We start from the raw sequence: 27,810 nt of genomic DNA on the forward strand, positions 1-27,810 counted from the left end.
CCTCCAGGGAAACAACTTTGTCAACCAGCATACACTCTTCATGTGCAGTTCCTTTTGATTTCAGTCTTATAGCTACCACTCATTTCCAAAGTTACTTAGGTCAATACCTTTTTGCCCCATCCCTTTCAGTGAAGTTGTTTCATAATTGGTAATAAATTAAATTCTTTTGTTTTAGTGTGTATTCCATCCTGGAATCCCTTGACTTACTAAATGATTTTTTAAAATTTGCAGATATTAAGGTTCACTTTTTGTACAGTAAAGTTCTATGGGTTTTGACAAATGCACAGGTTCATGTATCTACCATTATGGTATCATACAGAATGGTTTTTACCACCCTAAAAATCCCCTGTGCTTCACCTATTCAACCTCTTCCCTCATCAAACCCTTGGCAACCACTTCTCTGCTTACCATCTCCATAGTTTTGCCTTTTCCAAAATGTTAAATACATGGAATCATATAGTGTGTAGCCTTTTCCAACTGACCTCTTTTACTTAGCAATATGTCTTTAAGATTCATCCATGTCTTTGCTAGGCTCAATAGCACATTCCTTTTCATAGTATTTCCTTGTATGGCTCTACCACAGTTTGTTTATCCAGTTATCTATTGAAGGATATTTTGGTTGCTTCTGGCTTTTGGCAATTATGAATAAAACTGATATAAACATTTATGTGCAGAACTTGTTTGGATACAAAATTCTAATCGCAAATCAGTTGGATAAATACCTAAGATGGCAATTGCTGGATTGTATGGTAAGACCATGTTTTAGCTTTGTAAGAAACTGCCAAACTGTCTTCCAAAGTGGGTGTACCACTTTGTATTATCAATAAGAATTTCTGTGGCTTCACATCCTCACCAGCAATTGGTATTGTCAGTTTGTTTTTTTTTAGACTTTAGCCATTCTAATTTGAAATAAACTTTTAAAAGAAAGGATCTTGATACATAATGCCACATTTCTCTTCAGAAAGTCTGTATCCATTTATCTGGATTCACTTTTTAAAAAATAGATCCACCTCACCGTTGTTTGCACTCACTGTCTGCTGTGTCCATTCACTGTATGTTATTATGTCTGCTTGTCTTCTCATTAGACAGCTCCAGGAACTGAACCTGGGACTTCCCAAAGTGGGAGAGAGGTGCTCAACCGCTTGCACCATCTCAGCAACCTGATCTGCTACATTTTATTGTTCCTTCTCTGTGTCTCTTTTTGTTGCATCATCTTGCTGGGCCAGCTCTCAGCATGGGCCAGCACTCCTGTATGAGGCAGCACTCTGTTCAGGCCAGCTCGCTGCATCAGTCAGCCTGCCTTCACCAGGGGCCCCAGGAATTAAACCTTGTACCTCCCATATGGTAGATGGGAGCCAAATTGCTTAAGCCATGTCCGCTTCCTCCTGGATTAACTTTTGTTCCTACACTCCTTTGTTCCCCACATTTAAATCAAGCACCAAGCCTTGCTGATTCTTTGTGCTGACCAACTGTTATTTTTTCTCCATTATGATAGCCATTCTTCTAATTCAGGCCTTTCTTCATTACCTCACATCATATTATTAGCAACAGCAAGACTCTTTCCCAGATTCTAGTATCCCTCATTCCAACCTAATTTATACTATACAACAAAGGCAAAACAAAACAAACTTTATAATCTTCCTTCAACAATTCTTTTTATTTATTTATTTATTTATTTTTCTCCCCTCCCTCCCCCACTCTGGTTGTCTGTTCTCTGTGTCTATTTGCTGCATCTTATTTCTTTGTCCGCTTCTGTTGTTGTCAGGGGCATAGGAATCTGTCTCTCTCTTTGTTGCATCATCTTGTTGTGTTAGTTCTTTGTGTGGGCGGCGCCATTCTTAGGCAGGCTGCACTTTCTTTCGCCCTGGGCAGCTCTCCTTACGGGGTGCACTCCTTGTGTGTGGGGCTCCCCTACGCGGAGACACCCCTGGGTGGCACGGCACTCCTTGCACACATCAGCACTGCGCGTGGGCCAGCTCCACATGAGTCAAGGAGGCCCGGGGTTTGAACTGCGGACCTCCCATGTGGTAGATGGATGCCCTAACCACTGGGCCAAGTCCGTTTCCGCTTCATCAATTTTTGATAACTCTAAGAACCTATGGGGTATATGGGAACCTCTTATAGTTTTTAATGTAGCATTTTTTATTATCAATGTATCTTTAAAGAAAGGACAATTAAAAACAAAACAAGACAAAAAAAAAACCTATGGTGGGAGGCCTACTGAACCAAATTTAAAGCCCTTAGTCCAGTACTCAACATTTTTTAACCTAATTTCTCTTTAATCCCCTCTCTGCATTGACCAAGTCATTCTTTTTACCATCTTGATGTACAACTTGAAGACTTTCAATTTTTGTCATTTTATATAGCTATATTAGTACTTTCCATTTGAAATGGTTTACCTTTTCTTCTTCCCTCAGTGTTCTAGCTCAAAACATTCATAATTCAAACTTTTTACAAACTTCTCTCCATTTTGATTATTCTTTTGCCTCATATCTCCTTAATACTTCTAATAAACAGTTTGTCATGCTGTCTTGAATTTGATTTTGTTGTTTAGACTGTTTTCTATTTACTCCATGAGTATTTTATGAGGGTAATTGAAAAGAAGCACATTAAGTCTTCTGCTTCTTTTCTGTTTTCTCTAAAGCACTTGGCACAGTGCCATACACATAGGAGAAAATGAAATGTTAAATGAACAGATGAAAAATTCAAATCTTTTTAAATTGATGTCTTTATTTAATTTTTATTACACAAAAAGTATCTGTTCATTGTGGATAAACTAAAAAAGAAAAGGAAATCCTAGAAAATACAAATATTCAAAATGAGAAAAATAATTTTAAAAATCTTTGTATAACTGTTTATCCTCACTACCCAGAGATCATTACTATAAACATCTTGGTGTCTGTATAACCTAACATACTTTTTCTATGCATGTATAGTACTTGAAGTAATGACTATGTTTTGGAATGTGAAATGCCTCTAAAGTGATGTATCTGTTGGCACAGCAGCCAAATACATTTGGGCTTGGGCCACCAGTCAAGATGGCTGCCTCTGGGGCTGGGATTGTGACTGGGTTTGGGAGCCTCATCATTGGTTATGCCAGGAACCCTTCTCTGAAGCAACAAGTCTTCTCCTATGCCATGGGGCTTGGGGCCCAGAGGCCATGGGGCTTTTGTTTGATGGTGGCCTTTTTCATCCTCTTCACCATGTGAAGGAGCCGTCTCCACTTTCCATAATTTTTCTTTCTTCCATGTCTTTATTGCTCTGTATGTTTTCCTGTATCTACCCAGGTAACCTGGGGAAAGTGGTGGTCTCACGGTTTGACAGAGGGAAGACAAATAAATACTGTATTAATAAGAAAAAAAATAAAGTGATGTATCTGTAAAGTATATCTCTAAAGATCAATTGGACACCCAAACCTCCTAGGTCTAAGAGCATAGTTCTGATTCCTAGCTCAGTGACCAGCTTCTATTTCCTCTCAGTAACCCTAATGCACATTTTCCTTGACATGCTGTCCTTTATCCAATAACTTGAGGATTAAGGAATCCTGGCAAAGCCCCAAGGAAAAAGGTGGATATTAAAGAATTGTCCCTCTAGCCTCATTTGTTAGGAACCTGAGCAATTCCACCACAAGAGATATTAATGTACTCAATAGGTTTAGAAGGTTGGGAAAAAAAAAACAAAACTATTCTGGACACTTACTAAAAGTATAAAATTAAAAGGAGCAACACTATCTACTTGCCTTATTTTTATAGGGGAGGCAACAAGGATGGAACTTCTAGTAGGCAAGAGTATTAATTAGGGTTTTCTAGGGAAACAGGGCTGACAGAAGATATCTGTAAATAGTATGAGAGTTTATAAAATTGTCTGACATGACCATAGGGATGAACATGTCCAAATTCTGTATGGCAGGCTGCAAGCCAGGGACTCTGATGAAGGTCCTTGATGAGCTCCCCAGGAGATGCTGACAGATAAATAGAGATGGGAATTCTCTCCCTGAATGTTGAAATCACTTCTCCTTTTAAGGCCTTCAAATGATTGGATGAGATGTCACTGTTGACAGCAATTTCCTCAGCTGATTGTAGATTTAACCAGTCATATATACAATCAACCCAATGATGATTACAATCCATAAAATGCCCGTGTATTAACAATTAGCCCAGTGCTTGCTTGACCAAACTGAGCACTATTACCTGCCCAAGTTGACACATTAGCCTAACCATCACAACAAGTATGCATTTGTGTGCGTGTGTGTGTGTATTTTGCCCATTTCCAGGAAGGGTTAGTTCAGTAGAAGACTAATCTCTAGGGAATTTTATGACTAATTTGATATCATTTTCTTAGGCTGTGTGGTGGGGTAGTCCATCTGTGGACATAATTCCTTGTTTTTTCTTATATGCCCACTTCCTAGATGTTGCTAGACATCTTGAAGGTGTAAAATTGTAGAACAAGTGGGAGCCCTCAGTCCAGATGCAATGGTATGTCTTTCCAACTAAACTGACTTGTGCCCAGCATTTTCTGAAATAAGGAGAATGGGTTTGAAGGTTAGATATTGTAGCACTGTTTGTGAACAGAAAAAAAAAAAAAAGAAAAAAGAAACAAACTAAATATTGAACATTATAGAAATGGCTAAATAAATTATGGTATACAGAACAGAAGAGTTGTCAACAGAATACTAGGAAGTAGTGCGTGTGCATATGTGTATATATATACACACACACATAAAATAATGAGAGAGCTCTTTAAATAATCTCATGGAACTGATTAAATTGCATCAGAATAAACTGTTAAGTAAAAAAAGCAAGATGCAGAAGTGTCTACAGTATGCTGCTGTTTGTGTTAAAAAAAAAAAAGAAATGAACATATAAGAAATTACACATACACACATTTACTAATAACAGGATTTGCCTGTGAGGAGGGGATCTGGATGTCTAGTGGACAAAGTAAAAGGATTCTTTTCATTGAATACCTTTTTGGGGAAAGTTGAACTATGTAACTGTATTAACTATTCGGACGTTTTAATATGCAAATTACCTGGCCTAAGAAACTAACAAAACAGTTGGAGAAATCAGAAACCATTAAGTTTTTTTTTTAATTCATTCACAATTTACTTATCATAAAGGTTGTTTTTATAGTAGTGATTTTTTTTTAATCCCCCCTTGTAGCTTTTTGCTTGCTGTCTGCTCTCTGTGTCCATTCTTCTCTGTCTGTATTTATTTTTATTTATTTTCTCCCTCCCCCCTTGAGGCTTGCTTGTTGTCTGGTCTCTGTGTCCATTTGCTGCGTACTTTCTATGTTTTTTTTTGCTTGTCTCCCTTTTTTGTTGTGTCACCTTGCTGAGTCGGCTCTTTGTAGCGCTGGTGAGCCCAGCAGCACTCTGCAGCACCCCCAGGGCCTCCCATATGGTAGACTGGAGTCCAAGTGATTGAGCCACAGCCGCTTCCCAGGAAACTATTAAGTTTTAAATTAAATGTTTTCAATTGTTACAAGGAAAGGAAGATACATTTGGTGGTAGTCAGGGATAACTCTATCGATTGGGCTAGTTAAGTTTATAAGAAGGATCTAATGGTTGGAATTTGTTTACCTGACTGATGAAGTTCCTTTGCCTTTAAGAGTACCATAGAAACTATGTGATAGAGTGAGAAAGGCAGAAATAAATCCAAATCCCAGCCTTTCCATATACTGTTCTTATGGAAAATGACAACCATTTTCAGGTTTCAACAACTTCATTTGTACAATGGCTGAAATCTTAATAAGGTAACTATAAAGGTTAAATGACATAACATCCAAATGCAACAAAATTATTTACTTCTTCTTTCCTTAAACAGACCATCTGAACTGAAAAGCACTGGCATTATTGAAATTAAATATCTTGAGAAAATACAAGTTGCAAGTGATAAACTACATATGATTCTACATATGATTTAGTTTGTCAATCTCATATTTCTTATAAGGAATGAAGCCTCTTATTACCTAAGAACTTTAAAATAAATCCTTGGGCTATACAATTTCCCTTTTATCCTCTTCCGAAAGATGGTCAAAAGGAAGACAGCACATTACAAATATACCCTAGTAAATATTGCCACTGGTTTTCTGTGCCAAGGGACATTTTATTCTAATGCTCATTTTTGACAAGTATATATATATATATATATATTTTTAAAGATTTATTTATTTATTTAATTTCCCCCCCTCCCCTGGTTGTCTGTTCTTGGTGTCTATTTGCTGCGTCTTGTTTCTTTGTCCGCTTCTGTTGTAGTCAGCGGCACGGGAAGTGTGGGCGGCGCCATTCCTGGGCAGGCTGCTCTTTCTTTTCAGGCTGGGCGGCTTTCCTCACGGGCGCACTCCTTGCGCGTGGGGCTCCCGCACGCGGGGGACACCCTTGCGTGGCACGGCACTCCTTGCGCGCATCAGCACTGCGCATGGCCAGCTCCACACGGGTCAAGGAGGCCCGGGGTTTGAACCGCGGACCTCCCATGTGGTAGACGGACGCCCTAACCACTGGGCCAAAGTCCGTTTTCCGACAAGTATATTTTTAAAGGGAGATTTTGCTCTCTACTAATTGTTTGGTTTTTGAAAATCAGTGCATAACTTTTCTTTTTTTTAAGATTTATTTTTTAAATTTATTTTCTCTCCCCTTCCCCCCTCCCCATTTCTTTTAATAGTAAATATCTTAAGATATACTATATCAAAACCAAGGTACCACTAAATCACATTAATATTTGATATTGAATATATTGAATGTGGTTTTATATATTCAACAAATATATTACTTGATTTGGCAATGATCTCTCAGTCAATTTCACATTTGTAAAACCACCAGGATTTGGTATATAAGGAATATTAAATCATATTTAATAAAGACTCTATATATCAGTCAGCAAAATCTACGGGACTGAGAGTTCCTAACACCCATACTGACTGTCAAATTACTGACAACAAACAAATCTTTCAAGTAAAGATCCAGGTGAAGCAAAGATTATTGTTGTGGGAAACTGGCTTACCTATTTGTTGCTTCCTGTTATTGTAGATAATGTTGCAATTGCTTTCTGTTATTGTAAATGTTACCTTATTGTAGATGTTGCAGTTGCTTCCTATTACTGTAGATGTTACCTTATTGTAGATGTTGCAGTTGCTTCCTGTTATTGTAAATGTTGCAGTTGCTTCCTGCTATTGTAGATGTTGCAAGTTCTTCCTGTAGCAAACAACTGCTTGTTAGGTTTCAAATAAATACAATCTGGAAACTAGGGTTGAGGCTCTCAGTTTCAAAAGCTGTGAAGTCCCCTGGTCCCATCTTTGTTTCTTCTCGTGTCTGTCTTTCTGTCCATTAATTTTTCCAGTAATTGCATTGCCTTCCCTTCATGCAGACCTATTGCTGAGCTGGTCTCAACAGATTATTGCTCTTATTTTCCTTGCATTTTCTCTCTCAAATATACTGGGAAAATGTATATACCTAGATTTCCTTTCCCTCTGTCCTTGAGATTCATCACATTTGTTCATCACATTTGTTCAGGGAATTGCAACAGAAATCATTTTTCTATTAGTTGTAGGAATGACAAGTAGTTCCTTTGTAAAGTTGTACCAGTCAATACCTGTTTTTGCCTAAGGATGTATCCATACCAATTCTGGATAATCCAGCTTTGAAGTGGGTTGGGCAGTGCTGGCTTTCTTTTGTTTGGTGCTATTAGTTTGGGTTGTGACCTAATCACACATGCCTTCATGTGTGAATTTGAGCTACTCAAATTTCATAAATTCTAACTAAAGCCAGGTATATCGTATTTACATAAAAATTGTTTTCTATAGCAGATATAATACTTTTTCATTTTGTACAACTCATTTATATTCTAGAAAGAACACTTACCTACTGTATTCTGAGCTTATGGGAAAAAATGCTATTCTTTGCACATAAAATGCAAAAATGAGTAGTTACTAAGCCAAAGATATGTTTATAATCTTCAAAATGTCATTTTTAAAAAAAGTTTGTACCAGGGATTGAAACCAGGATCTCGGACATGGAAAGCAGGTATTCAACCACTTAGCTACATCTGCTCCCTCTTCAAAATGTTCTTTAAATCAATCTAAAAAGTCATTTAAAAATTATATTCTTAATAGAATTTTCAGGTCTCAGTTCCGTAGAGGTAACATACTAAATATTGCATAATCCATATATAAAGCCCTTTGTTAATTGAAAGGGAGGAGATAATGCCAAATTTTTCTTTTTAGTCAACCTCTGTTATCATAGGGACATTCTCTGGGTCAAAGGACATTTGCTACACAAACTTCACCAAATGTCTTTCTTGTGATCTTTGATCGTAGTGATTAGCTGGAGCATGGAAACGGACATTTTTTAACCCTCTCTTTATTGAAAAAGGATAAATAGATGAGAGAGAGCGGGGGTGGGGGGGGGTAGGAACGGGGTAGGGAGGGGGGATCCTTGGAGGAGGAAAGACTCCTTAGCTAGCGTTCCTCTGCATCACTGAGATCCGACAAGAATTAAAGTTTGGTGGGCAGGCCGGGGGTAGGGTGACAGAGAGAGAGGGAAAGAGAGATAGGGAAAACTCCTGAAGGAAGAGAAGGCAGTAACTAACAAAAAATGAATCTTTAAACCTGGCACTTTGCTAAGCGCTTTATATTATCTTCTAATCCATAACAACAACCCAAAGGGGAAGGATGAGAGAACCAAAGGTCACAGAGATTAAACAACAAAAGCCCCGAGATCACACAGCTAATAAGTAGCGGCACCAGAAATCCAAACTGCTCCAGAGCGCGCACTCTTAACCCCCGGGTGTAACTAGGTGGTTCCACGCCGCGCGCTCTCCCAGCCTTCCCACCTGCCTTCGCGGGACAGTTCCCGGTACTGAGGGAGGGCGCTGTCCAGCCTTCCCCAGGCGGGAGAATGAGGCCCCTCGGGGCGATCCTGCCCAGAGGACGCAGAACCGCAGCGCCCACCCACGTCCGGGCACGCCGGGGGACCGAATCGCCTCAGGGCAGCCATCCAAAGCGGCTCCCCGCGCCCGCTCAGCCCCGCGCGCTCCGACTCCACTCCAAAAGGCAGGAGGCGCGAAGCAGGAACTGCCCTGCCCTCGCCGGTTCAGGCCCGTCGGCTCGCCGCTCCCGGGCTCCCACTCCCGCGCCAACAGCCTCAGGCAGATAGGTTACGCAGCCTCACCTGTCCCAGAGGTGGCGACCGCTCCTTGTGACTGACGCAATGCTCCTCCAATGAGGGAATGGCAGGGAGGTGGTGCCTGGCCGAGACTGATTGCTTCTTTCCTCCAATCCACGAGCGGCAACTCTCCGGCCATAGTCGCCGTGCCTGGCCGAGAGCGACAGGTGGGAGCTGCGAAACGTCGGCGCCACTTGGATCCTTGACGTAGAAGTCTTACCAAGCGCAGAGTGAATTCTACTCCAAATTTTACTAATTCTTGAGCGTCATTTCAACCGTCATTTTAATCAGAAGTGGAAATTCCCCAATCCTTTCCCGTCACCTCAGATAGGGGTGGGATGCATGATACGCTTACTGGCCAATTGTACCACGCGACGTCCTGTGACAAAGTGACCGACATTTTATGGCGCCAATGAAGTCTTCCATTGTTAGGGGTCACTATGACTGACCACTAGGCCAACTAATCCTCTTTAAGGTCGTGACGCGAGCGTCACGTAGGTTGACCAATAGACCTAGGAAAAGACCGGAAGTCGGCGCGTGGGGAGCAGAAGGCGGGTGTTCGCAACCGCCTTGGTCTGCGCGGGTCAACGCAGCTTGAGGGCCGCGAGCCAGCGAGAGGCACGTGACTAAGAGTCTGAGCGACAGACCATCTAGGCCAATGATCTGCAGCTGCCGGGGAGCTGCAGCCAGTGGCGAGTGGGAGGGCGGGAGGCAGCAGGTTAGGCAGTGAGAAGTTAGTGGCGCTGCTGGGACGGGGGAAAGGAGACGCTTCTTCCTCCTGCTGCTCCTCTCGTCCCGGGACCAGCGGCGGCGGTGGCCGCGAGTGACTCGGCGGCATCTCCGGCTCCGCGGTGCAAACCATGCTGACCGACGGCGGAGGCGGCGGCACCTCCTTTGAGGAGGACCTGGACTCGGTGGCTCCGCGATCCGCCCCAGCCGGGGCCTCGGAACCGCCTCCGCCGGGAGGGGTCGGGCTGGGGCTCCGCACCGTGAGACTCTTTGGGGAGGCTGGGCCGGCGCCGGGAGTCGGTGGCGGCGGCAGTGGTGCGGGCGGAGGGGAAGCGGCGCTGGATTTCAAGTTGGCGGCTGCAGTGCTGAGGACCGGGGGTGGAGGTGGTGCCTCTGGCAGCGACGAGGACGAGGTGTCCGAGGTACGGCTCTAGGGCCCCCACTTCCCACACAGCGTGAGACATGAATTCTCTCTGCGCCGGCACAGGGCCCGGGCCACCCTCCCGCTTCCCGGGCGGAGTCGCTCTCTGACAGCCGTCGGCCCCATGGCGGCGGTGGCAGCGGTGCGGGCCTAGTGCGCCCTCGGCTTACATTGCAGCCCCGGATTCGAGCAGGACGGGTTCCCGTCACTATCCCGAGACCCACAATAGGGAGCCCCTTGGTATCTGAGCTTCGCGCGGGAACCAGGACTCCTCAGGCTACCTCCCGCCCACCCTGGTTGTGAGATTGGGGGGGGGGGGGGTGAGAGGCGGGGTCTTGCCAGAGTCCCTGCCCTTGGTACTGAGAGAGAAAATGAGGGCCCAAAAAACATTTCTATTACATGCCTTTCCCCGAAGTTGAGGGGTTGGACAATTATTTACCTTATCCTTTATATATGCCTTACTTGTTTCATCTATATATTTAAGGAGGTTTCTTAAATCCCCTCTTTAATTTGAGACAGGTGAGTATTAAGGAGCTCCCAGCTTTTACCCAGAAAAATCACGTGACTCTTGCTTCTGGGCCCTTTTGTGAAGTTAGACAGGAAAAGGAAGTTCCAGTGCATCTCTGACCTTCGGAATTGCTGGGTAAATGAACTCTTGAGGTTTTTAGTCTTGGAGACGGTGAGGCACCCTATGGGCACCTTTTTTTTTTTTTTTGAGTGAGCTTCATTTCTTTTAGCTCTTATGTATTATGCTGGGCCTTTTTAGATCTGAGCAACCCAGCATAGTCGGCATCATCATCTTTGGGCCCTAGGGAAAAAAGGAGATATTTGGTATCTGTACTATTTTACTCTTGGCTATGGCTTGCATATAAGTACTGTCTCGTGGTGACTATTCTAATTGCTAAGGGTCCTTCTTTTATTTTGACTCTCAGGTGTCTGGTTCATCCCCTGTGACCAATCATTTCAGCCTCTGACCTTGGTGTTAAAGTATGGGAAATTCTCTGTGTACTCCTATCCTGCTCTTGTATTTGGGAATAAAAGACCCTCTATTTGTCAGTTTCAGAATACAGTTAGTACACTGTCTCATCATCTTAAGTCTGAACAGGGATGCCTTTAGATATAAAACCTTAGTACATTCTGACCCCCAACATTTTGCTTTGGAAAAAATAGTGTGGGTTGTAATGTTTGAATTGCATTTTAAGAGGCAACTTCTAAACCAAGATGAGACAAGAATTTTATTGGAACAGGCAGTTTGAGGAGAATCTCTGGAGTACCCACATTCCTGAGTTTGTGGAAGCCTTTCTTTTTTATCCTTCCAGTGAACATTGATGAGAAATCATCTTTGAAAATATGTACTTTTTAGTAGGAGATGTAGTGAAGTGAGGTCGGGAGTGAGGAGGGGGAATATCTTTAGACCCTAAAGATGAGAGTCTGTTTTTCTTTAAAACTTGTAAGGGAGAATCTGAAAAGGTTTGTTTTGGTATTAATATGATAGAAAGAGGATGTCTTTGATATTCTGGACTATTTTTACGTACTTGTTGTGGGAGAGACAATTTCTTTGGAAGTTGATTGACAACCTCCAAAGTTAGAAGTCTCTCATTGGGCTCATGTGTTGTATCTGGGAAGTGAGTCTTTGAAGTAATATTTTTGTAAGGCTTGTTGGTAGCAATATAGATATGTATTTTTTGTACATAAAATAAAAATATATGTATATATATGGATGTGCCTTTCATTTGGAGTCTTCATACATGTGGCTAAAGCTTTTGTGTGTGTTTTTTTTTTAAGTTTATTGTAGAAGTCATGTATTTATGGTGTTTATACACATTTGGTAGTGGCTTTCTGGACCTGGAAAGGATTAAGGTATTAAGCATATACATGATAATCATTTTTGGAGTGGAGGTTTTTAGGATACCCACAGATACCCATACATTCTTTCTTAACCTGTGGAGAAAGGAAACTTTGTTTTTGTGTCCCTTTTCTCTTATATCACAGAGAGAAGAAATTTCTGGGGTTTTTAATCTCTGCTATTTAGTATGTGTGTTAGGTTATGGTTTATGCCTTTGTGAGTGAAATGCCCTATTTTGCTCAAGAACATTCCTTGCTCTTTCTGCTTTTTTTTCCTGACAAGATGAGCTATCTTTTCCATATTATTGCCTTTGAATTTCCAGGGTGAAGAGATCATAAATAATGTTTTTAAAAAAAACATTCTTGTAATTGGCATTTAATGAATAATACTGAAATCTTCATTTTCATCTTTCCTGAGTATTTTAGAGCCGAACCCTAGACATCCAGAGAGTTGATGCACTGGTGTATAGTTTGGGAGTGAAGTTTGTTTTGTTCCGAAATGGGACAGCCCTAAGTGAGAAGTGAATAAGAATGTGGAGACCTAGTGGATTTGCTGTAGAAATAGTTGAAGTCCTATACCTTTGGTGCACAGAAGCCTAAATACTTTAATGACCTCTTTTCTATTTATTATCGGAGCCAAGAGTTGGAAAAAAACAGACAAACTCATTTTCCTTATGGCCAAGTTAAAAAACCTTTTGGCTTGAGGAAGGGACTTGAATCTTTTAAAAAATACTTTAATATTAGGCTTGGGCTAGCCGAGACAATGCCACCATTTGGGATCTTTGGTTCTTAGTTGTTTTAAACAGTAGGGTAAATATGTGTTTTGTATTTATTCATGCCTATTCATCATGTACCTTAGCTGTCCAAGGTCCAAGGCCTTGATTAGAAAAGTCAGAACTTGCATTGGATCCTATTGAAATTATAACCTATTATTCAGAATAGAAGTCAGGTTGAAAATTCTTTAAAATCCAAGTTTTAAAAGATAAAGTGAGAATGGTAATTTTTTTTCGTGTGTTTTGTTTTTTAGCGAGTTGAAAGAGAAAACTAAAGCAAAAGCTTTTGATGGGGTTTATGATCTTAAAATTTTTCTGTTGTAAGAATATACATGTATATATGTGTTTGGGTGTATCCCCCTCTTAAAATCATTATAAAAGTAATATAATCTTGAAAAATTCAAGCAGAATAGATAGTAGACATAAGGTGAAAAGTGAAATGCCCTCCTCCTCACCCCCAGAGACCCCTCAAATCTCATTCTTCTGAGGTGTCCAATATTAAAATGTTTGTATCTTTCAGTAAATTTTTTTATGCCTATATATGTCTACGTATCTGTTATATGTTCATATACCCACTTTAAAGACATATCAAATTATAAACCATAACGTTATGTCATACCAAGGTGGATTTCTTATCTTGAGGCAGTTACCATATTTACAATTATGTAAAAGCACACGGAATTGTATGCAGTTCTGAAATTATAACAAAAGCTTTGTAGGAAAAAATTTTTTTCATTGAAAATTACTTTTAAAAGTATACACCATACACAAATCTCATTGTGGTTTTCTCCAGTAGAAGAGAAGATGAACCGATTCCTTTAGGAGTACTTATGACCTATAAATCAAGAGTCAGGATTTCTCAATAGTAACACTAATGACATTTTGGGTTAGATAATTCTTTGTTTTGTATTAGCAACATTGCTGGCTTCTACACACTAGACGCCAGTAACACCCACCTACTTGTGCCAGCTGAAAATGTCTCCAAACATTGCCAACTGTCCCGTGGAGGCAAAAATCATCCCTGGTTGAGAACCACTAAGGTTTCAAGACCATCCCTTTCATCAAGGATGGCAATTTTGTCATGAATACTCTATTCAAACTTTAGGTAAACAAGGTGAGTCACTGCTTTTAAAAGCTTCTCAGAGCTTACACTCATAGCCTGTGCAAAGGAGATATGAGGGGTATTGAAAACTTTAATATAAAACATGTACTGCTTTGAATTTCCAATGGTAAATTTATCATTTTGGGGAACTTTCACTTAAAATATTATATTACTTTTGGAAAGTTAAGTTATTGTCCATGAAAATGAATTTTTTTAAAAATCTTTTTTTTTATGGGGACTTTCAATTTATTTAAGGTAAAAAGGGCTTTATTCCATAAATTATCATTACTAGGGATAAAAAGGAAATATGACTTTGAATTCTTATATGCAAATTTTGGAGACATTGGAACTGTTTATTCAAGAAAAAGGGTTACATATCATTACTGTAACAATTTGTTAGCTACTGCATGAGTATCCACCTTGCAAAGTTTCATTCTGAAAAGTCTTAGGACTTTACATACAAAATGATGTGGGACTGAGTATGATTATATGAATGGTGAATCATTGTAGTGTTAATTAGGTATGGGTTGAGGAAAACAATGTCAGACTTAAAGTATGAGAATTTTTTGGTTATTATTTAGTTACATGTTCAATAGGTTATATGATAATGATTATATCTGTTTGACTCATAAATCAAGGTAATATAAAGAGAGAGTGAAAAGTCTTGAGCCGGTGCCTAATCCCTCCTATCCTGCCCTTCACACTTTTAATGTCTTGTATATCCTTTCAGAATTTCTTTATGAAAATGCAAATATATATTTTTAGTTTCACTTTTTTTATGTAAAAGGTAATATACTATTCATGTGATTCCTGCCAACCCAATGGCAAATTTGAAAGGAATTTAGACGTTTTAAAAAAAATCAAGGTGGTAAAACATGCTAAGAATGAAGCAGGGAATTGAGTATAAGCCCATTCCTATCTGAGTCTTTCAGTTAGTAAGGTGATGATGATCTCTGAAAACCAGTTTTGGCCTTCTGATTCCATGATGAATAAGATAAATATTTTGTTTTAAAGAGAAGAAAAGGAGTTTTCAAAAAATATTAGTCTTGAGTTGGCAAGTAAAAAGAAAAAAACTGTTTTCCAATTTTTTTGCCAGATTTACATTTCCTTAAACCCACAGTTTAAGAAATAAAATTAGAATTTTGAAAAATCTGTTGTAAATGAATTGTCAATATATCTCTCTTCTTGGACTTTATTGATCATATTTCCCCTCCTGCTGTTTGTCTATAGAGTCATAGAATCTCTGTGATAATCCTATCTCATCTCATTTTTAGGTAACTGCTACCATTTATTGAATGCTTATTATATGCAAGTACCGTACTAGATACTTTCGTTATTTTATTTAATCGTTTCAACGTCCTTTGAGGTAGGTATTATATACATTTTTATGGATGAATAAATGTAGGCTCAGAGAAATGAAGTAAAAGAGTCCAAGGAGACAATACCACTAGTTAAATGTTTAAGCTAGGATTTGAATCCAGAACTAAATCCAGAACCCATGCTACTATCTTGCTTCTTCAGATTAAGAAACAGGCAAAATTTTTGGATGCCAAATACTGTCGCTCCAATAAGTGCTTACTTAATCCCTGTTAAAGTTTTCATAGTTCTAAAATGAAATGAGAGAATTAAGGAAAATGTAGTGAATTTGTCATAAAGCTTTTTTTTTTTTTTACCTTTTCTATTTTGAGATAATGCCCTTTTTAATTTTACAAAATGAATTTTGAAGATATGAGTACTTGATAAAATATCAAATTGGCAACTTCATGCCAGGGCTTTGGTGGTAAAGCCTCGATATGTGGGAACCATTGAGCTGAATGACTTGCCCAGGATCACACAGCTAATTTGTAGCAGTCAGGACTAGAAAATAGGTCATCTGACTCCCATTTTAGTTATCTTACCTGCTAAATTATTCTTGTTAACGCTTCTGATGCATTGTATCAATGAATTTAATTAGTTGCTTAAGAAATGCCTTTCTCAAACTTATATATAATCCTTAGCTAACTTTGTAGAAAAATTTTATATTGATGAAACTGATAACAGCCATGTAGATTAACCTATTGAGCCATTGAGTAGGAGGAATAGGTGATTTTATAATTGAACTTATTTGACAAGTGCTTGTTATTTCTCATTTTTAAAGGATTAAGAAGTAATTAAAACCATTTATATGCAAAAATATATGCTCAGCTTTACTTCATTTGCCAATATGGGGAACATAGGTTTTGTGATATTTTTATAATCCAATTATTTTGTAAAAATTAAAATCCGTGTGTTACTCTATTGGTAGTTACTGATGGTGCCTACTTCCAGTGAATGATGATAAATTGACTGGCTTACCTTTCTACCAGGCCAACCTTACCTAAACCAGGAAAAAAGTAAAGTTGCCTATAAGGCTTTTTTATTTGCTAAAGTCTGAAATTTAGCAACTGTCAAAGAGCACCTTTTGCTCTCTCCCCACTAAATACACTTGTGTTCTCACAAAGTTTTTCCCTTACTGAATCGATGCTGTTTTCAGTAGTAGAAAGGTGTTTTTATTTATTTATTTATTTTTAAGATTTATTTTATTTATGTCAGTTCTCCATGTGTGCAGCGCCACTTCTGGGTGGGCTGTGCTTTTTCTGTGTGGGATGGCTCTCCTTGCAGGGTGCACTTCTTGCACGTGGGGCACCCCTGCACGGGGGACACTCCTGCGTGGCATGGCACTCCTTGCACGCATCAGCACTGCACGTGGACCAGCTCATCACACGGGGCAGGAGGCCCTGGGTATCGAACCTTGGACCCTCCATATAGTAGGCGGATGCTCTGTCAGTTGAGCCACAACTGCTTCCCAGAAAGATGTTTTTAAAAACACAGCTGTTCTAATGAATTATAGTGGTTTGATTCATCTGCATTAGTGTACAACCTTAAAAAAGGAGAAACTCAAGTATACTCTCAGAGATTTACCCTAAGAACCAAAGAATTCATCAGAACAGGTTATTAAATTGCCAAGTTAAATATAATGTGTTTAACAGTTGGTAATGAAGACAGACTGAGAACAAGTTTTAGTCCAAGTCTTTTTTTTTTTTAAGATTTATTTTATTTATTTCTCTCCCCTTCCTCACCCCACCCCCCGGTTGTCTGTCTCCATTCTCTGTGTGTTCTTCTGTGTCCGCTTGCATTCTTGTCATGCAGCACCAGGGAACTGTGTTGCTTCTTTTGTTGCGTCATCTTGCTGTGTCAGCTCTCCATGTGTGTGGCGCCACTCCTGGGCAGGCTGCACTTTCTTTGCGTGGGGCGTCTCTCCTTGCAGGGCGCACCTTTTTACGTGTGGGGCACCCCTACCTGGGGGACACCCCTGCACGGTCTAGCACTCCTTGTGTGCGGCAGCACTGCACGTCTGCCATCTCACCACATGGGTCAGGAGGCTCTGGGTAGCGAACCCTGGACCCTCCATGTGGTAGGCGGACACTCTATCAGTTGAGCCACAACCACTTCCCATAGTCCAAATCTTACATAATTGTTTCATTAAAATGTATATTAGCAAATCAAAGGACTTGAGTGGAACAAAATATTAAAAAATGTCTATAACAGGAAGACTGCCAGCGCTTACTGATACCTTCCCTGAAGCCATTGAACCCAGGTAAAATGGGATGCTGTGCTCTGAGTAGATGTTTCTGGAATATAATTGTTATTCTTTTCTAATTTTTCTTCTATAGACTAATTTTTTATTGATCAGAGTGCTTCATATATTGATTAAATGCTAGGAAGAATGCTTTTTATCCTTTATATGAATAGGAAGGAGTTCGTTTTTAGAAAAATTATCTCAGTCTGATATTAAACCTAAATGAACTTGCAGTATTTTGTTTAATGATGCAGAATTGAGAAAATTTTCATGTAGGCATTTTATGAAATCTGAGTCAGAGGATAGTTTTGTCATGCCAGTTGAAACCTTAAATTTTCACTGAGAAAGGAATTTAAACTCTTACGAGCTTGTATCTTACCTTTTAAAAATTGTACAGTTACTAAATTCAGTAACACATGTGAAACAAATCACCATTATCAAAGAGCAAATCTCCAGAGGGGCAGTAGTCCATTTATATTGGATATGCTTTTTTTTGGTGTTACTTTGCATTTTAATATAATTTCAAACTTGAAATCCACAGTAATACTACAAGGAACTCCCATATTATCTTTTTCCCAGATTCACCAGTCTTCAATTTCTTTTTCTTTCCATATATATATAATTTATTTTCTGAATCATTTAAAAGTAGGTTGCAGACATCGTTCCTCTTAAAGACTTCTGTATGCATTCCCTACAAACAGACATTCTTTTACATAACCATAATTCAAGTGATCAAAATCAGGGTCTTTAACAAATTTCCAAAATATTTAAGTTCAAATTCCCAAAGTTTTTTAGAATATTGAAATATAATTCAAATATCATAAAATTCATTTTGAAAGTGTGTAATTCATTCGTTTTTAATATATTCACAGAGTTTTGCAACCATCACTATTATTGAACTGCAGAACATTTTCACCATCTTGAAGAGAAACCCCCCCCTATACACATCAGCAGTCATTCCCCATTTTACCCTTTCCCTAGCCCTTGGCAACCACTAATCTACTTTCTCTATGGATTTGCCTATTCTTGACATTTTATATAAATGAACTCATATAATATATGGGCTTTTGTGTCTGGCTCTTTTCAAGTTTCCTACATGTTGTAGCATATATCAGCTTGTCATTGGAATAAAATTGTTTTATGTGAATGAACCACCTTTTGTTTATCCATTCACCAGGATATGACATTTAGATTATTCCACTTTTTTACTATTATGAACAATACTGCTATGAACATTTGTGTACAAGTTTTTGAGTGAAAATGTATTTTCACTTTTCTTGGGTGTACCTAGGAGTGTAATTGCTAGGTCATACAGTAATTCTATGTTTAACTTTTTGAGGAACTGCCAAAGTATTTTCCACAGTGGCTACATCATTTTACATTCTCACCAGAAATGTATGAGGGTTCCAATTTCTCCAATTTTGTCAACATTTGTTTTTATCTGTCTTCATGCTTTTAGCCATCCTAGGGAATGTGCAGTGGTTTATCATTGTTTTTTGTTTGTGTTTTTTTTTTTTTGAGGTACTAGGACTGGGGATTGAACCTGGGACCTCGTATGCAGGAGGCCAGTGCTCAACCACTGAGCCACATCAGCTTCTCTGAGTTGACTCCCTCATCTCTTTGCTTGTTTGTTTGTTTTTGCTCATTGTTTTGCTCATTGTCTGCTCCTTGTTTGTTTTCTTTAGGAGGCAACAGGAATCGAACTGGGACCTCCCATGTAGGAGTCAGGCACTCTACTGTTTGAACCACATCTGCTCCTTATCACTGTGGTTTTGAGCATCTTTTCATATGCACTTAGTCATTTGTATATCTTCTTTGGAGGAATATCTATTCAAATATTTTGACCATTTTAAAATTGGGTTTCTTGTAATTATTGAATTTAAAAATATATATATATATTCTGGATACTTATATAGTCCCTTATTAGATATATGATTTGCAAATATTTTCTCCCATTTCGTGGGTTGTCTTTTTACTTCCTTGGTAGTGTCATTTGGAGTTTTAAAAATTTTGAGGTATGAGGTAGGTGTCCAATTTCATTCTTTCGCATGTGGATATGCAGTTCTCTCACCATCATTTATTGAAAAGCAATTTCTCCCATTGAATTGTCCTGATATCCTTATCAAAATTCAGTTGAAAAACAGCAACAATAAAAAATTCAGTTGACTGTAAATGTAAAGATATATTTCTGGACTGTCAATTTTATTCCATTGATCTGTATGTCTATCCTTATGACAATTTATTGTCACTTTGTATTATGTTTTGAAATCATGAAGTGTGGGTTGTCAAACATTGTTTTTCTTTTTCAAAATTGTTTTGGCTATTCTGGGTTTTGGATATGTTCTTGCTCTCTTAATTTTTTTTTTTTTAAGATTTAATTTATTTTTCTCCCCTTTTATTTATTTTCTCCCCTGTCCAGTTGTCTGCTCTCTGTGTCCATTTGCTGCGTGTTCTTCTGTGACCGCTTTCTCTCCTTATCAGCGGCACCAGGAATCTGCATTTCATCTTGTTGTGTCAGCTCTCCGAGTGTGTGGCGCCATTCTTGGGCAGGCTGTGCTTTCTTTCGTCCTGGGTGGCTCTCCTTACGGGGTGCACTCCTTGTGCATGGGGCTCCCCTACACAGGGGACACCCCTGTGTGGCAGGGCACTCCTTGCGCACATCAGCACTGCACATGGGCCAGCTCCACACAGGTCAAGGAGGCCCGGGGTTTGAACCGCAGACCTCCCATGTGGTAGGCGGACACCCTATCCATTGGGCCAAGTCTGCTTCCCATTCTTGCTCTCTTAAGAGACCACATCTTCAGGAGAGAAGTAATAGAGGATTTTTAATGTTCTGCAGAATTTGTGTTAACACATAAAATATTCTCCTTGCCCCATTAATAACTTTGTAGACCTTGAAATTTGTGCCCCCCTGTATATGTGAAGGTGGATGGGGGAGTTTATGAGACTTAAATCAGGTTGCCAGAAGATCATCGTCTTTGTTTTTTTTTTTTAGTACATCCCCTCTCCTACAAAGCCTGAGCATATGTTTGAAAGTAGGTTGAACTGAAAAGGGAGGAGATGGTTGGTTTGTGTAGTTTTAGTTTGAGTGAATCTGATATAGCCTCTTGTCTCCAAGGAGAATATGGACAGTTTCCTGTCCATATTATGGAGTGTGCCAGGGTTTTAAATGGATGATGGAATAAAATATAAAACATAATCAGAGTTTTTGCATCTGGTATCTTCCAACAGCTGCCTAAGAGGTATGAATTCAATATTTAAGTAGTATGCTATTGACTGTACACCTGTGTTATTAAATTGCAAAAACTGGGAGTGGGTATAGCTTAGTGGTTGAGCACCTGGTCCTATGTTCAATCCCCAGTACCTCCTTAAAAAATTGCAAAACTCAAATCTTGGGTATCACCACCAAAATGGTCCCAATTATGTTAGATTACTAGTTATTTTGACATTGTGAACAGTGAGAGTCTATATTGTATTTTAGTACCAGCTTTAATTGGGATTTGACTGACAGATTAACAAAGAAAAGTTAATTTTCTTTTTGTTTGAAGAGACAGTTATTTAAAGTGATACTTAAATAAATTGCATGGATTTGACTTTTTCTCTCCCAAACAAAATTTAGAATAATATGATACTGTAGTATCAGAAATACTCTCTACTTACTATTGTGTATTACCTTTTTGTCCCTAATCTGTTAAAATTATTCGTTCATTCTCTATAGGAGAAATGAAAGTTTAGTTTAGGGGAGGACCTCTTATTCATGAATTCACATCTTATATAAAATTATATTTTTCAGAGATTAGAGTCCTTGGTTTTCTATTTCGAATTCTCTTTGGTATTTTAGAATGGTTTTATTTATTTCACAATTATTTACTTAGAGTCTACTGTTAAGCTTTATGCTAAGCTTTGGAATTTCAAAGATGAAAATTGTAGTCCCTGCCCTTTAGAACCCATTTCTGGGAATGTGAAAACAAGGTAAATTATATATTCAAATTATATTTGCCCTTCTAAATTATTTTCTAATATTAATAAATTATATTTGAGTATTCCAGGCATTATGTACTTTAATTACATCACCTCATTTAATTTTCTCATAGCCTTGTGATATTCCAAGATCCTGAATTCAAGTTATGGATCATTGTCCTGAGGTGACAAGTTATGTATCATTGTCCTGGATGATGACTATTACAAAGTTTTGATGCTTGAGTATCTTACTCGGGGAGTTTGAAGGGCTTTTAGGGGCAGGTTTAAGGGGGCAGTGACTTAAAATGAAAAACTACATAATCCATGTACAAAATGGTCTTTTGCTCTTTTTTTTTTTTCTTTTTTTAAGGAGGTCCTGGTGTTTGAGCCCAGGACCTTGTACATGGAAACAAGGTACTTAACCACTGAGCTACATCCACTTCCCAATAAGAGTTGATTTTTTTCATTTGTTTGTTTGTTTTGATTTTAGGAGGTACTGAGAGTTGAACCCAGGACCTTGTACATGGGAAGCCAGTGCTCAACCACTTGAGCTACATCTGCTCCCCATTGTGCTCATTTTTGAGCAAAACCACAACTGCTTCTTTAGTATGTTCGGTAAACCCTCCAACTATATCCTGCTTCAGGGTCTTTTGCATTTGCAGTCTCCTCTCCAGGCTCATTCTTCTCTTAGATATCCATGTGGCTTCCCACCCTCTGCAGAGAGGCTTACTAACTCCTTAGTATATTCATGTTCCATAAATATCTCAGACTCACCAATTCTAAAACTGAACTCATCATTTCCCCTCTACCTGATCCTTTATTCCTTACTCCTCCACCTTTGTAAATGGCATTGCCCTGAACTAGTCACTCTAGTCAGAAACCTGAGAGCCCACATCTGCTACACTTCTCATCATACACACTTAAGCAGGCACTTGTCAGGTAGGTTCTCTTTTTTTTTTTTTAATTTGTTTTTATTTTTTGTCTTTATTTTTTTAATGTTACATTCAAAAAATATGAGGTCGCATATATCCCCCACCCCCCTCACCCCACTCCTCCCCCCATAACAACAACCTCCTCAATTATCATGAGACATTCATTGCATTTGGTGAATACATCTGTGAGCACCGCTGCACCTCATGGTGAATGGTCCACATCATAGCCCACACTCTCCCACAGTCCACCCAGTGTGCCATGGGAGGACATACAATGTCCGGTAATTGTCCCTGCAGCACCACCCAGGACAACGGCAAGTCCCGAAAACGCCCCCACATCACATCTCTTTCTCCCACTCCCTACCCCCAGCAGCCACAATGGCCACTTTCTCCATACCAATGCCACATTTTCTTCAATTACTAATCACAATAGTTCATGAAGAGAATATCAATAAGTCCACTCTAATCCATACTCTATTCCTCCATCTTGTGGACCTTAGAATGGTTGTGTCCACTCCACATCTATATCAAGAGGGGGCTTAGATTCCACATGGATGCTGGATGCAATTCTCCTGCTTTCAGTTGTAGGCACTCTTGGCTCCCTGGTGTGGTGGTTAACCTTCTTCACCTCCCTGTTAGCTGAGTGGGGTAAGTCCAATAAACCAGAGTGAAGGAGTTGCAAGTCTGTTGAGGTTCAGGGCCTGGCTATCACACGGTCAGTCCAGAGATTCAGGTCCCCTGGGTATACATTAAACCCCAGCATCAACTACAGTTCCAGTAAAAGTAACAGGAGAGACTTGTGGACAAAGATCACATCTATGTCCAGCTCCATCACACAGAAACACAAACTCCAAAGTAGGACCAACTGAGATGGCACTGTACTCCATCTGCCATGACCATAGAACCTGTGGGTCTCTGTAGCCCTCAGAAGAACTAGTACCTGGGGTTGTGTCTACATTATCTGTCTCTGGGACTCTGCTTAGGTGTGCATAAGGGCAACCCCTCTGATAACCTCCCGGCTCTTTTTGGAGACTCAACCATATAAACTCATTTGTCCTTTCCATTTCCCCCTTTTATTCAGGTCAAAAAGCATTTTTAACTCCTGGTATTATATGTAGATTGAGATATTCTGCTGGTCCGAGTTGACCCTTTTATTCAAAGTCATTTTCTGGTTACATCATCAGCTGGTACTTGGTAGTAATCCCTCGGCGCCAGGGAGGCTCATCCCTGGGAGTCATGTCCCACGCTGGGGGGAAGGCAACACATTTACATGCTGAGTTTGGCTTCGAGACTGGCCACATTTGAGCAACATGGAGGCTCTCAGGAGGTAACTCTAAGGCACCCTGCTGCTGTAGGCCTTGTTCTTATTTTAGGTGCACAGGCTCACAAGCATAGTCTTTAGTATCAAGGGCTCATCCTTGGACCTTCCTTCTTTTCTGGTCTTTGCCATTGCACTTGGGGGATTGTTGCTGTTCCTTTAGGGACTGTCATAGAGCTCCCCTGGCTAGGAACTCAGCATTCCCTCAGTTGTTGTTTTTAAGTGTAACCACTATGAAAATATCCAAACATCTTTATGTATCCTGGATATGTGCCCTGGAGAATTCCCTGCCAACCTTGTGTCCCCTGTCAATAACATCCCACACCAGTATTCCTCCCCTACCATTGTTGAACCTCTCTGTGATCCAAAACTTCTTCAAAAGTGAAGCCCAATATATTGCCAGGTTCCATTAATAGAAAAATGGAATATAGTGATGAGTTTAAAGATTAGATATAGAATACATATTTTTTAGAAAAATTAAGGTAAAAATTAATTGGGGTATCAAAAAATTTAAAAATGCAAAAGCTTTATTTTTGATATTTTGCCTTCCATCACTGCAATAAGTGTTGCCCTATATGCAAATTGGCAAGGCAACTACTTCCGTCTTTTCCTCAGTGTCTACGTCCTATCTTTTTCTTTTTCTTTTCCTAATTATTAAGCTTGTCTTCACAAAAGTTTTAGATCACAGTAATTCATTAGGTTCTCTTTTAGCACCTTCTTTATCTGTCCCTTTCTTTGTATCCTCACTGATCTGCCCATAAGTCAAACCATCATCTTTTTTTTTTTTGTAGAAATTTTATTTGGTAAAAGAATAATAGAATTACAAAACAGAATGGAAAACTTGTTACTTATTAAAAAAAAAAAAAAAAACCAGAATGGAATCTCAGATATGAACAAAAGGAAATAAAATTATTTACCCTAAGTCATGCCACGAGTGAGACTAGTTAGCCCCAGAATTGTGGATTTTTGTCACAGAATTCAGGGCTATTTCTGTTACACTGCTCCTGACTCCATTATTGGCTATCACTGTCAGTGATTTCAAGGGATATTAAGAAGAATACAAATCCCTCAGTGTAATAAGGGATAAACATGTTGAGGAAACCAATGTTATGTATAACAATGTTAAAGACCTGCCAAGTACTGTTTATGTGATGATATAGAAAAAAAGATGTGGAAAGATACCCAAGAAGTTGTTGATGATGAAAAGTAGGTGAATAGAGAATAGCTTTGATGTTTTACTTTGCATACTTTTGCACAGTTTACGTTTTTTTAAAAAACATTTGTGTCTTTTGCAATTGTGCTACCTTTGCAATTCAAGCACTAGGGTCCTGGGAAGACTTTTTGCTGTATTTAATCTTTTAGAAGTTAAGCCATCATCCTTTACCTGTACTGTTGCAGTAATCCCTGTCTCTGTCTCCAAGATAATACCTCTAACTATTCTATCCTGCTATCAGAGTAAATTCTCAAATGCTAATCATGTCACTCCTTTGCTAAAATCCTTTTCATTCCTTAGAAAAAGGATACATCCAGACTCCTTGGTAAAGGTTGTTTACCTTTCTAACCGTATACTTGCTGTGCCTTACTTTATTTACTTTTTATATTCTATCCATACCAAATTGCTGTAGTTCTCTGAACATATTAAGCTATTGTATGCTCTGATACATTTGCTCCCACTGCTTTGGCTTCTAGGATCATAATAATATCTATCCATATGCTGAGTGCATATTGTATCTTGTCCACTAGGCTAAATGCTTACCTATATATTCTCCAGTAAACCTTGCAACTACCATATGAGGAAAGTGATACTAATTTACAGATGAGGAAACTGAAGTTTAGAGACATTATATAACATATATAAAGTCATACTTCTAGTAGGGATGGAGTAAAGATTTTACCCCAGATCTCTTGGACTTTAAAGCCCATGTTTATAACCACTACTCTATATTGCTGTTGTCACTATCATTCCTTTTCCCAATCCTTTTGGATACTTGTTCCATTCATCAACTCTGATTTCCTTCATTACTTCCCCAATTGAAATTTTCTCTTCTTTGTTCCCTGTTACCTATACATAACTATTATAGCATCTGTAATTTTATTTTTATATATATATATATACATATATATATTTGAGGTACCAGGGCCAGGGATTGGACCTCATTTGCGGTTAGCCAGTGCTCAGCCAATGAGCCACATCAGCTCCCCTGAATTGGTTTTATCATTTGTTTGCTTTTTTGTTTGTTTGTTTTTAGGAGGCACCAGGGACTGAACCCAGGGCCTCCAATGTGGGAAGCAGGCACTCAACTGCTTGAGCCACATCCGCTCCCCTAAATTCTATATTGCATTTATTCCCTTCTTTTGCCTGCTCTGAATGAGCAAAGATCATGTCTCATTTGTTTTTTTAAAAAGATTTATTTATTTTCTCTCCCCTTCCTCCCCCCTTCTCTCCCCTTCTTCCCCCCCCCCCCCGCTCCCCCCCCCAGTTGTCCGCTCTCAGTGTCCATTCTCTGTATGTTCTTCTGTGACTGCTTCTGTCCTTATCAGCTGCACCGGGAATCTGTGTTTCTTTTTGTTGCATCAGCTCTCCGTGTGTGTGGTGCCATTCTTGGGCAGGCTGTACTTTCTTTCGCGCTGGGCGACTCTCCTTACGGGGCACACTCCTTGCGCATGGAGCTCCCCTATGCGGGGGACACCCTTGCATGGCAGGGTACTCCTTGCACACATCAGCTCTGCACATGGGCCAGCTCCACATGGGCCAGCCCGGGGTTTGAACGGTAGACCTCCCATGTGGTAGGCGGACGCCCTATCCTTTGGGCCAAGTCTGCTTCCCTCATTTGTTTTCTTTTTTCAGTATATAGTAGAATGCCTGGCACGTAGTAGGTGCTTTAAAAAAAAAAAAGATTTGTTTTATTTATTTCTACCCCCTTTCCGCCCTGTTGTCTGCTCTCTGTATCCGTTCACTGTGAGTTCTTCTGTGTCTGCTTGTATTCTCATTAGGTGGCTCCAGAAACTGATCCTGGGACCTTCTGGAGTGGGAGAGAGGTGATTACTCTCTTGTGCCACCTCAACTCCTTGTTCTGCTATGTCTTATTTTCTCTGTTTGTGTCTCTTGTGTTGTCATCTTACTGCGCCAGCTCTCAGTGTCAGCTGGCACTCCTGCGTGGGGGGCTTTCCTGTGCTGGGAGGCATTCCCATGCATGTGGACACTCCTGCATGGGACAGCATTCCAGCATGGGCTGGCACTCTGTGTGGGCCAGCTCACCGTGTGGACCAGCTTGCCCTCGCTCACCTGGATGCCCTGAGCATCAAACCCTGGACCTCCTATATGGGAGATGGTGGGCCAATTGGTTGAGCCATATCCACTTCCCAGTAGGTGCTTTATAATTGATTGTTGAATGAATGTATGTGTAGTGCTTAAAATGTTCAGATTACCTGTTAGTCTAAAACAGTTATAGTGAATTCTATATTAATTGGGAGGGAGAAGTGAAGAGTAAGAGTTTAAAAAGATCAAGTCCTTAGGCAAAGCTGACCTCAGTAGTATTAGTAATATTGGTGGTAACCATAACAACTAATATTTGTTCAGCAATTACCATGTGTTAAGCACTGTTGTACAATTTTAGGTGTATTATCTAACTTCATCATTAATAATTCTATGAAGTAGCTACTGCCATCCTTATTTTATAGCTGAAGAAAATGAGGCTAAGAGAGGTAAAACTTAAGTTAACTAAGATCCTCCATGAATGATGAGCTGGTATACTGAGTCCTTGCTCTTAGTCATTATGTTCTCCTCCCCTTATTCGTATTAATTGGAGGTTTATAGATAATTGAAGTTTAGTATTTCTTTGGAGTATTCAATGTTTATTTTTTCTTTAGGATAATGAGCAGAAGTCAGGACTTCTTTCTAACTTCAACCCTACCCATTTATTGTGATAGGGAAAATACAGAGTAACTTTTCTTCTCTCAACATTAAGGTTT

General features: G+C 39.5%; 2 protein-coding genes across 5 annotated transcripts in view; one reads left to right on the forward strand and one right to left on the reverse strand.

Moving 5' to 3' along the window:
* HBEGF (heparin binding EGF like growth factor) overlaps positions 1–9,574 on the reverse strand; it is a 98,321-nt gene extending 88,747 nt beyond the window's left edge. Inside the window, exon 1 of the mRNA XM_071218359.1 lies at positions 9,167–9,574. The gene's annotated coding sequence lies outside the window, so the exon portion shown is untranslated. The remainder of the gene's footprint in view (positions 1–9,166) is intronic.
* A 274-nt stretch (positions 9,575–9,848) lies between these two features.
* Positions 9,849–27,810, forward strand: part of ANKHD1 (ankyrin repeat and KH domain containing 1) — a 153,332-nt gene continuing 135,370 nt past the window's right edge. For all 4 annotated transcript variants that reach the window (XM_004477843.5, XM_058279788.2, XM_012519396.4 and 1 more), the window contains exon 1: positions 9,849–10,311. In XM_004477843.5, coding sequence (XP_004477900.2) covers positions 10,021–10,311 — 291 coding nt within the window. In that variant the 5' untranslated portion in view covers positions 9,849–10,020. The remainder of the gene's footprint in view (positions 10,312–27,810) is intronic.

The sequence above is a fragment of the Dasypus novemcinctus genome, chromosome 2 (genome assembly GCF_030445035.2).
Source record: "Dasypus novemcinctus isolate mDasNov1 chromosome 2, mDasNov1.1.hap2, whole genome shotgun sequence".
NCBI lineage: Eukaryota > Metazoa > Chordata > Mammalia > Cingulata > Dasypodidae > Dasypus > Dasypus novemcinctus.